General features: G+C 40.8%; 1 protein-coding gene across 1 annotated transcript in view; it reads left to right on the top strand.

Moving 5' to 3' along the window:
• Window positions 1–12,015, top strand: part of LOC117266318 (eukaryotic translation initiation factor 3 subunit H) — a 77,786-nt gene that overhangs the window by 35,685 nt on the left and 30,086 nt on the right. Inside the window, exon 3 of the mRNA XM_033641453.2 lies at window positions 4,428–4,595. Coding sequence (XP_033497344.1) covers window positions 4,428–4,595 — 168 coding nt within the window. The remainder of the gene's footprint in view (window positions 1–4,427; window positions 4,596–12,015) is intronic.

The raw sequence follows: 12,015 nt of genomic DNA, 5'->3' as shown, positions 1-12,015 counted from the left end.
AACAAATCTCTTCTGCTTGTTGCCTCTCCTTAGCAGTGGTTTCCTAGCAGCTATTTGACCATGAAGGCCTGATTGGCGCAGTCTCCTCTTAACAGTTGTTCTAGAGATGGGTCTGCTGCTAGAACTCTGTGTGCCATTCATCTGGTCTCTGATCTGAGCTGCTGTTAACTTGCCATTTCTGAGGCTGGTGACTCGGATGAACTTATCCTCAGAAGCAGAGGTGACTCTTGGTCTTCCTTTCCTGGGTCGGTCCTCATGTGTGCCAGTTTCGTTGTAGCGCTTGATGGTTTTTGCGACTCCACTTGGGGACACATTTAAAGTTTTTGCAATTTTCCGGACTGACTGACCTTCATTTCTTAAAGGAATGATGGCCACTGGTTTTTCTTTAGTTAGCTGATTGGTTCTTGCCATAATATGAATTTTAACAGTTGTCCAATAGGGCTGTCGGCTGTGTATTAACCTGACTTCTGCACAACACAACTGATGGTCCCAACCCCATTGATAAAGCAAGAAATTCCACTAATTAACCCTGATAAGGCACACCTGTGAAGTGGAAACCATTTCAGGTGACTACCTCTTGAAGCTGATGGAGAGAATGCCAAGTGTGCAAAGCAGTAATCAGAGCAAAGGGTGGCTATTTTGAAGAAACTAGAATATAAAACATGTTTTCAGTTATTTCACCTTTTTTTGTTAAGTACATAACTCCACATGTGTTCATTCATAGTTTTGATGCCTTCAGTGAGAATCTACAATGTAAATAGTCATGAAAATAAAGAAAACGCATTGAATGAGAAGGTGTGTCCAAACTTTTGGCCTGTACTGTGTATATATATATATATAATGTATATGTATATACACAGTTGGCTATACCAAGGCATTGTCTATATTTTCTTCTTGTGGCCTGAGGGTAGAAGCCGGTACCTTCCTCCTGACCTCAGCAGGGAGAAAAGGCAGCTATCCAGGTGGTTGGGATCATTAATGGTACTCCTGGCCTTATTCTTGCAGCGCCTGGTGTAAACATCCTTTAGGCAGAGTAGAGCAGCACCTATTGTATGTTCAGCCAAACAAACCACGCTTAGCAGGGCCTTGCATAATGCAACAGAGAGCAACTGTGTGGACCATAATCACATTTACAATTCATACTTTTAACTGCAGAGACCAGAAATTTGGGCCCACATGGTACAACCTCAAGTGCTTGGAAATACCACACAAAGTTGTCTTGAACACTAAAAACAAGATCAGAATTCCCATGCATGATTCATAAGTAAATACATTGAATTTAAATAAAATAAAGACAAGAATATGTATAATAAATAAATCAGTTTGTGTCATTGTATCTACTAGATTGCCATAGAGGGAAGAGGAGATGCATATATAAGTTTCTATGCAGACAAACATCCCACTCAGATCTGATTTACTTTGTAATATGCAGTTAGTCTAAAAGTGAAATCATATCCTTGTAAAAACAAACAGATTTGGCTTATAAAGATATTGTACACACATTAAGCTTATAAAGAACTGTGAGGAGAGTAAGCCATTGGATAAGATGTGAGAGATAGCTGATTGGTTTCTTGGCCTCTGTTGTCAATCTGCCAGCCTTGAGCTTTCACTTCAGAGACAGATCACTTTGTGCACAATTTCCCTGCTAATGATAGGGTGTTGGGGCAGGTATACGCATCAGTGCGGCTCGAGAGGTAAGTACCCATACTGATTGGCATAGAGGTGCACAGACAGATACAGTAGTCAGGTGGCAGGCTGCCTGTCCTCTCCATTGAGCTCTGTGTGTCTTGGAGTCTGCTGCTAGCCTGCCCCTGGGCAGAGCCACTCTCTGACAGACTTACTCTGCCTGTCACAAGCACTCTCTCCCTTCCTTATGCTCTCCCTTTTGATGCTTCTGTTTCGTGTCTCACCCACCCCATGTTTTAATTGTCACCTTCTTCTCGTTTGTCACTGTAGACTCCAAATTACAAAGGAGGCAGTTAAATATTCTCGCACCTGCTACCCCCTACCAGCAAACTTTTCTCCATGAAATATACTATACGCACATTTCTCTAATGGGTTTTCCACTGCACTCAAGAATCACAGTTAAGAAACACACACACATACTGCCAGACACCTCCTCTCTCTGTGGTGTATCACAGAGTTGCGACACAGTCTGCAATCTCGTTTTCTTCCCCCTAATATACCCCATCTTCCTCTATTCCTATCCTGCCTTCCCATCTCCTCCCCCTCGTATCATCCCGTCCGTCTACTCTGCTTGCTTTTGTCTCACTGACTATGTCAATCACTAAATAAAAAGGGTAGATTAAAAGGCTAGATTGGTGCATCCAGTCCATCCCTGCAGGACGGGCTGTGAAAAGGGCCTCTTTGCCTGTCTGTCCCCATCCAGATGTTCAGTGTTTTTATTGTCAGGAGAAAGAGGCACCTCAGCGCAGCCTCTTGTCTTCACACGGCACTCCTGCAGGAGTTGAATGTGTAATTGTGGGCAGACCAGTGCCATTTGTTTTCTTTGTGGAGTACAGCAGAGGCAGCGGAACAAATGACAGTGAGCAAGAAGTGTGAGTGTGTTTGTGGGAGGTCTGTTAATGACTGGATAAGTTAATGCAAATAAACCACAAAGTACTGTGTGCGTGACTGCTCTCTTCGTGAGTGCTACATGACCTCTGAGAGGTCAAATCCCTTGAAGTGACCAACTGAAATGTAACGATGTTTGGACCAAAATCACTCCCTGCTTTGCGTAACATCACCTCCAGGGGTTGAATTCAGGCCCTTAGAAAGAACCCAAAAGAGTCACCTTGGTAAAATGGTGACATTACATTTTTCCTCACTCACTCCCTTTTCTTTCACGTTCTGTTCTTCTCTCCATACTCATTCTTTTTCCTTCTCTGTTCTGCCTTATTCCTCTCTCGTCTTAGCTCTTTAAAGAAGTATTTTACGCCTGGTAAGTCGGTCTTTTCCTAAAACTAGGCTGTCTATGCAGTAGAAAGACACAAATACGTTTTGAATTTTTTTTATATTACCAGAGGAAAAGGGCTGTGGCATTTGCTTTTGTCGAAGAGGTAGAAAATCTACAACTACCAGGATGCACAGCGCTGCACCAGACCAATAAACCCTCCTGCTGGTGGGTGACATAATGCAAACGTGACCATTTTTCCACAGGAAACAATATGGCTGGCAACAGACAATTTCAAATTACAGTTGAATAGCAAGCTAACATATGGTTCTGAAAACATTTTAGGGGTGAAACAGGCAATGCAGTAACAGAATCTTGGTTTATATTTGATCAGTTGTGCTTAGTTCTACTCTTTGATCTGAGGTTGCTGTGAGTTTGAGATGGATAGAGAGGGGCAGGTCTCTCTCTCAATCCGCCTCTATATTTATGTATCCGTTGTGGCAGGCATATTAAGATGCAGAAGCACAATCTGTAGTTCAAGCAACAGCCTTAGAGCCAGTGAAAATTTAAACTGAGAGACTAGCAGGGAGATTCGGGCACTGGTAAAATGGAGGGAAGTTTACCACAGATCATGTACACATACTACCCACATTGTTATGATACAAAGCTGGTTGAAAATCCACAAACTATCCCTTTAACACCTTCCTTTCTTTCCACTATCCTTCACCTTTCCATCGTCTTTGTTTTTTTTTTGTCTCCTCTGCTTTCCTCCATCCCTCTTTGCCACCTCTCCAGTTTCTTCTTGTTAACAGCCTCAGCAGGAGAAGGATGTGCTCTACAGGCTGGGGTCTAGGGGGCCACAGCTGCCCAATAACACCCTGATTTATCAACCTCCTCCAGCTAGCCTGCATGGAGATGCTGTTTTGCTTGCTTGCTTTGGTTGTTACTTACAGCCGACGAAGCAGGTTGTTTGTATTTCTGGCTGCGCGTCCTTAGGATGTGTCTGGTGTAATGAAATGGCTGTCCTCGTAATGCATCTAGCCTTCTCTCCAGTAGCTGAAGCCTGTCTGTGTATCTATCCAGCTGTTTTTTTTCTCTACCAGGATATATTTACCGACATAAGGAATCAAAGGGTGACTGGTGGTCCCTGTTGATGTTTGTTTTAGAAATCTCCGCCACAGCCACTTGATAACGGAAGATGAAGCTTTTGTTTTCTCTGTTTCAGTGCATTTCTCTTTCACATCCTTGTTGCTCTTCTTTTCCCCCTAATTTTTTATGTTTCTCACATCCTCTGCTCCCTCCCTCTGTTCGTACACCATGTCCAGTTACAGATGGAGACCAGATATTTACAGATCCAAAAAAATCCCTAAGCTGATTTCAATGAAGTTCATTCTGAATTAAATGTTTTTCCCTCTCTCTCTCTCTCTCTCTCTCTCTCTCTCTCTCTCTCTCTCTCTCTCTCTCTCTCTCTATCTGTCCCATCCCTCTGACTTTCCTTCTCTCTACATTTCTACCTCTCTCTCTCTGCATCTAGTCCAGTACCAGATGGAGATGATGCGTTCCCTGCGTCACGTCAACATTGACCATCTGCATGTGGGCTGGTACCAGTCCACCTACTATGGCTCTTTTGTCAGCCGAGCGCTGCTCGACTCCCAGTTCAGTTACCAGCACGCCATTGAAGAGTCCGTTGTACTTATCTATGGTAAGTAGGCTCATGCAGAAGACTGGGGAATGACTATGTTGATGGATTTCTTTTTCCACACCACGATCTACGATTTCATACTAAAACCATTATACCATTATAACAGAACTTGGTTGAAGACATGACCAAATACATTACAAATAACTGGATGTAAAAAGAATGCATAATTTTGTTCATAAAGTTATACCCAGACACACTGCGAAGATGACAAAGCAATACCACATTTATGTTCTAAACTAATGTGTTCATGCCAAGGGGTAGGGTGTCCCTATTCTTGTTAGGAGAAGGACATCCAATGAGAAATCTCCCAGAATGAATGAATGAAGTGAATGATTGTTTTTTTGACATTATATTTGTATCTCAAACATTTTAATCCAGCATTAATGTCATTTAAATCATTAATGTAATACTAGCTAGTAGGGCTGCACGATTCTGGAAAAAATGAGAATCACGATTTTTTGGCTTATAATTGAGATCACGATTCTCTCACGATTTTTTTCAACATAAAGATTTATTGTGCTTATTTCCTGATACAAAAGGAAAAGTAACAAAAATTACAAATAAATAATAAAAAAAATAGCATTAAATAACAAAGCCTATGATTGTGCCTGATACAAGAGACACAATGCACATAAACTCAGGTCAGCAGAGAGGGAACACTCCTGTTTTTAGCTTAAATGCAACAGCTGACAGCCTGACACTGACTGTAAAAACAATAAACTTTCGTCTCTTGTCTTTTCTTACAGCTTTTGAACAAGTTTAACAATAATATCAATGTTGAACAACATTTTCTGTGGTAGGTATTCCAGGCCAGGAATTAAGTCATTTTTAGGGCAAGGCCACTTTGGCCTTTGATAAATACATATTTATTGGGGCATCAAGACCAAAATGTGGGGCACCAAGGCCAAAACCAATGGCGCAATAACAATATGTGCTAATTACATTGAATGAAGACAAAACAATATGTGTGTTGAAAAACAGTACTGAGTTTATTAAAACTATAAACTGAACACTTGACTTTCCCACAAAATGCTGTGTGATAAATGTTATTAAAATCAAATTAAAATGTGACCAATTCATAATATTTAATGTTATTGTTATGATAAAATAAAGTCTAAATGCATTAAGGAAGATCAAAATTAAACGTTTCAACACCATGTATTTGACAGGAGTATTCACCTAACGTAGCCTACATATCTTTTACTATATAATTATTTATATGTCTATGTATATTTTTACATAAATCCCCAATATTTTATTTGCCTTTAAAAAAATCCTCTTCCTTCATTTAATTTGACAGTGTTTATTGTATAGTATTATATGTATTAATTCTCTACAGGATCTTGTATGTTCTTTAATGTGTGTTCAATTTATTTAAAGAAAATAACAAAAAAAACGTTTTGGTGAACCCTGCAGCAAAGTGAACCCTCTTCCTCAGAGAGGATCTTTGCCTCCCAGTTTGTTCCTGGCAGCAGAGCAGAGTGAACCGTCTTTCTTCTCAGAGGATCTTTGTCCCATGGGAGTAGGCAGTGTAAACAACTTTCGCTAGCGATTTCACAGTCACTAGAAGCACATTATGACCCTTTGTTAAAGTTTCTTTGTGGTAACTGTGTTGTACATGAGCTAACGTTAGCGGCTAAGGACTGAGAGGCTGTCTGGTATGTGTGTGTCTGTCTGAGGAGTGTCAGTACGTTAACTTGTAAGGGGTCCTCCTCACGTTGTCGGCTCTCTGCTGCTCTCGCTGCTTTCCAAACTGCCGCCTGGCTGTTGCTCTGCATCACGTGGTATAACGCTGCGTCGTTGGGAGCGCTTGTTTTCATGCAGGTGATGTCCCGACTCCCGGTCAGGCGGGGCCGGCAGAATCGCTGTCATTGAAAAATTAGATCGCATATGCATATGAATCGAGATCATGATTTTATTACGATTAATTGTGCAGCCCTACTAGCTAGTTAGCGTGGTACGTAGCTAGGCGAACTACAACAAAACCTGTTTGCAGTCCACATGCCACAGACTGATCCACCAGCATTCCCAGGTGTCACGACGTCTTCTTTTTCTTACTTCTGCAATTTGCTGCTGACAACTGCAAAAGGATGCCTATTGTCCACACGAGAAATTGCCACAGCTGAAGACAGCATATTCGGGGTTGAAAATTAGGACTAGCTACTAGCAGAATGCTGGTAAAATATGCAAGTGACTCACCAACCAAAACCAGTGGTAGCCTATTGAGTGGCTGGTAGATTTTAGAATCCACCAGCCAGTCTTAGGGAAAGGGGCATTCAGGATTGGGCCTAAGTGTCTTTGAATAGCCAAGATGGGTTCAACCATCGGTCAGTACAGGTAATGGTCAGATGGGTTGGTCTAATTCTTGTCCACTCTATAGCCACCACAACCAGGGGATGTTTTAGTGACTAATTTGTAGCAGAACAAAAGTGCAGAGAGCAGATTTACTTCTGTATTGTTCACCTGTCACACAACCATTCAGCTATTCATGGATAACCACCAATGTTAGAGATGCATGCTGTTGGAAAATAGTTCTAGGAGAGTAGGACAGCACCAGTTAAGTTTGACACAATAGCTTCACAAAGAAAGCTGAATCTTTATAAAACAATAGGGAAAAATCACAAAAGCTTGCTCCGATTCAATATACCAAATCAGAATTAGTTGAACTTCTCAGGCATTAAAATGGAACTGCTACAAGGGAGCATATTCCAGTCATTTACAGTTCATATTCATTATATTCATATTTAGTTTCATCCATGATTAAACAATCACAAGTCAAATTTAGTCTCTTTAATCAATAGGTATCTAAGAATAGGATGGCCACTGAGAAGTCTTATAACATTCAACTGTGGCTGACATACACAGAATCTCAAAATTAAATTAGTGTGACAGATGTAGAAAAAGATTAGTTGAGGTTAGCACAAATATTAAAAAAAACAATGGCTATGTTTCAAGATAAATTCAGCAAGTGTCTGCGTTGACATCAAATACATTTTAAATAGACCTTAGAGCTTGAAGAATAATTAGAAATTTTTTTCTCTTTGTGCTGATCTCCTATATGCAGGTGTCAGTTTGTATGATGCAAAGTGCTATCAAACATCAAGGTAGCGGGGAGCATGAGTGCTGCAGAGGTAGTTATGTGCAAAATCCCGTTTAACAGCAAAGACCTGGGCTTATGCCCTCCCCAGTAAATCATCAGTGGCAGGTGAAAAGAAGGGGTTTGCAACGCAATGTCTGTCTGCAGCCCTTGAAAGGCCGACAGCAGAGGAGGCAGTGACAAGCACAAAGCAGGGAAAAATAGACAGGATTAACAAGGTTGCTGGTAACCACTAACATGACGCGTACGGACATCATGTGCCTGCACCTGCTTCATAGAAAAGACCTTTAAGAGCTGCCCATAATTGCAGCACCACAAATGCCATCCCAGATGGTGTAAGCTTTCTTTCAAATGACAGCAATATTAAAACCTACATGACAGCAAATTAAAACCTGTCACTACAAAACAGTGAGCATTTAACTCCTCAGTGTCTACATAAATGATGACTCATTACTACATCACTACTACATAGTGCTCATTGATTTTAGAGGCAGTATATAAGAACATTACATATTTGAGTAAATGGTGAAAGTGTTTAATTTATGGCTGGTTTCTGTGACAGTACAACTGGTCTTTATTTATATTCACGATGCTGAAATGTGACTTGCGCATTACAGACTTTTACAAGCTGAAGACATATAATCAAATATAGATATTGTCAAAATGCCAGATCGTATCAAGAGAGTATTTCTGCCCATATTGCACCCTTCATAATGTGCTGAGTTTACCTCCTATAGGTTTATGAGCCGAAAAATAAGTCTAAAGTACAGCCAAGGTGACACAAAAAGTCGTTCAAGCTCCAGACCTGAAGTCAGTCTTTCATTAGGACAGCTTAGTGTTTATCCACTCACTTTAAGTCAAGAGAGAGGCGGCAACCGGAATTGTCATTTTAAAAAATGATGAAAACAGCTTTGAAATTCATCAATGTTTCATTGCCGGTGAGTGTAAAGGAACTCCCCCCGGCCCTATTCTTTCTCTCCAAAATCACTTCAGGGCTGTCATGTTCTCAGATTGTACAAATCCATGATAGGCAAAGATTAATTTAAACCAGCTGACATATGAACCCCTCTGATCTAGTCCTGCCAGCCAGCTGGCCACTCAGGCAGGCAGGCAGCAGCCCTTTCTCATTCTAAACGAGGGCTCCTGTTAATGTCAGTCAATAATGCAGCGCTTAATGGATCAAAGCACCTCAAAGGAATTGACATTATCTCTGTTTAAAGTCAAAGGGAAAGAAAATTGATTCGTCTTTTCTTCTCTTCGTCATTAGCTCACCGGTCATTTTATGCCGATGGATGAATCAATCAGGTGGCCAACTGGCGAGTTAATAGCTTCTGCTCAATGAAAGCTTAGGATTAGAGTGGGTTGTTAAACCAATTGGTTTAGTATGTTCACCATGACAGTTTTTTTTGTGTTTTTTTGTTTTTTTTAATAGCATGAGGTGAACTGTAAAAGAGGTTAAGATGGACAGGCACACAGCAAACCTATAATAGCTCTTTGCAGGCACAGAGCTTTAAAGCAACCGACATACAGTATATATTTATAGAGTGCTGCAGGAATGAGTCCTAAATCCCGGAAATGAGTTAGCATTTTAACACTCCCGGCTCCCTCATGTCTAAGTCAGGAGACTTTCACGTTTTGTTGTTGGACATAAAATACCCCACTTTAGGGATGTCCCGATCCAGCTTTTCACTTCCAATCCGATACCGATATTACAGCCTTGAGTTTTGGCCGATACTGATACCAATCCGATCCAAGCGCGTATTATACATATTCACTTATTTTGTTGTCAGTCATGTTAGAAAAGGTTTGATCAAGTGATACTACTATAACAACTACTTAATCGGGTTAGTTAGAATGATCCACAACAGTTGGTATGAGAAACTGACCCATTTATTGTTCACAGGGTTAAATAAAAAAACTTTAAACTTGAACATTGACATTAAATAAAAAATAAAGCTGGTTTGCTTTGGCTGCTTTGGCCCCTTAAATAGAAAATAAATCAACACAAGACATCTTTAAAATGTCTAACATTGAAATTAAAATAGCAGCAAGACTCCACACACTTGTGCTTTGGCCCCCTAATAAATAAAAAAAATAGATTAACACCACAAGACATTGCTGACATTTAACAAACACTGCAGCCTTTCCTTTTCAGTTATTTTAGTAGTGTCAGTGCCAGCCTGGTGCTGCTGTTTCCTGTGTGTCTGCATGCTGGCCTGGTGGATTGATAATAAGTGCTGGAGCGGATCACTGGAATGGACTGCTTGAATCGCGAAGCGCTGGGCTGGCCAGAAAACCTGGATCGGATTCCATGAAAAACTGGATCGGAGTTCTTGGATCGGCATTTTTCCATGCAGTCCGATCCGATGCCGATGCACGTCTTTTGCTAATATCGGCGGCCGATACCGATCCGAATATCAGATCGAGACATCCCTACCCCACTTGTAAATTTTGAAGCCTTTAAGTGTCTTAAAAAAGCTGCTTGCTAACAAGTGGCTATTTGAGACTTTAGAGGGTCATCACACTGAACACAGCTTTACAGCCTTATTGTGGAGGCGATGTTAAATTATGTGACTGGTGTAGTTCATTTGTAGTCTAACGTTAGTTTTTCACTTCTGGCGTTTGCATTTACGCATCAGAAATAGTGGTGTTCGTCTCTGAAGGTTGTTCTTTGCTGAACAAAAGATTAAGTATCATAAACTTTTGTTCGCCACAGAGCTTATTTTCTGCAGTAATCCAAAGTCATGTATGTATGTATGTATATATGTACATATATATATATTAGGGCTGCATGATTAATCGTAATAAAATCGTGATCTCGATTCATATACAGTCAGGTCCATAATTATTTGGACAATGATACAGTTGTCGTCATTTTGGCTCTGTACACCACCACAATGGGTTTTAAATGAAACCTGCTTAAAGTGCAGACTCTCAGCTTTCATTTAAGGCTTTTTTCAAAAATGTAGTATGAACCGTGAAGGAATTACAACCATTTCTTTACACAGTCCCCCAACTTTAAGGGCTCATAAGTATTTGGACAAACTAACATAATCATCAATTAAACAGTCAGTTTTAATACTTGGTTGCAAATCCTTTACAGTCAATGACTGCCTGAAGTGTTGGACACATAGGCATCATCAGATGCTGGGTTTCTTCCCTGGTGATGCTCTGCCAGCCCTTTACTGTAGCCGTCTGCACTTCCTGCTTGTGTTTTGGGTGTTTTGCCCTCAGTTTTGGCTTCAGCAAGAGAAACGCATGCTCAATTGGATTCAGGTCAGATGATATGACTTGGCCATTGCAGAACATTCCACTTCTTTGCCTTAAAAATGTCTTTGGTTGCTTTTGCAATATGCTTCAGGTCAATTTCCATCTGCACTGTGAAGCATCGTCCAATGAGTTTTGAAGCATTTAGTTGAATCTGAGCAGGTAATGGTGCCCCAAACACTTCAGCTTTCATCCTGATGCTCTTGTAAGCAAGACAAGACTTCACTAGAATAAATACAGAGGGTTTATCACAAGATGCAAACCACTGGTTAGCCTTAAAAATGGAAGGCCAGATTAGAGTTTGTCAAAAACCATCTAAAAAGCCTGTACAGTTGTGGAACAGCATACTATGGACAGATAAAACAAAGATCAACTACCAGAATGATGGGAAGACAAGAGAAGGAAGAAGGGAAGGAACTGCTCATGATCCAAAGCACACCACCTCATCAGTGAAGCATGGTGGAGGTACTGTTATGTCATGGCCATGTATGGCTGCCAGTGGAACTGGTTCTCTTGTATTTATTGATGATGTGACTACTTACAAGAGCAGCAGGATGAAAGCTGAAGTGTTTGGGGCACCATTACCTGCTCAGATTCAACCAAATGCTTCAAAACTCATTGGACGATGTTTCACAGTGCAGTTGGACAATGACCTGAAGCATACTCCAAAAGCAACCAAAGACATTTTTAAGGCAAAGAAGTGGAATGTTCTGCAATGGTCAAGTCATATCATCTGACCTGAATCCAACTGAGCATGCGTTTCTCTTGCTGAAGCCAAAACTGAGGGCAAAACACCCAAAACACAAGCAGGAAGTGCAGACGGCTGCAGTAAAGGGCTGGCAGAGCATCACCAGGGAAGAAACCCAGCATCTGATGATGCCTATGTGTCCAACACTTCAGGCAGTCATTGACTGTAAAGGATTTGCAACCAAGTATTAAAACTGAATGTTTAATTGATGATTATGTTAGTTTGTCCAAATACTTATGAGCCCTTAAAGTTGGGGGACTGTGTGAAGAAATGGTTGTAATTCCTACACGGTTCATACTACATTTTTG

The sequence above is a fragment of the Epinephelus lanceolatus genome, chromosome 10, assembly GCF_041903045.1.
Source record: "Epinephelus lanceolatus isolate andai-2023 chromosome 10, ASM4190304v1, whole genome shotgun sequence".
NCBI lineage: Eukaryota > Metazoa > Chordata > Actinopteri > Perciformes > Serranidae > Epinephelus > Epinephelus lanceolatus.
The sequence above is the reverse complement of the archived record's forward strand: the minus strand, read 5'-3'. Positions and strand labels throughout refer to the sequence as shown.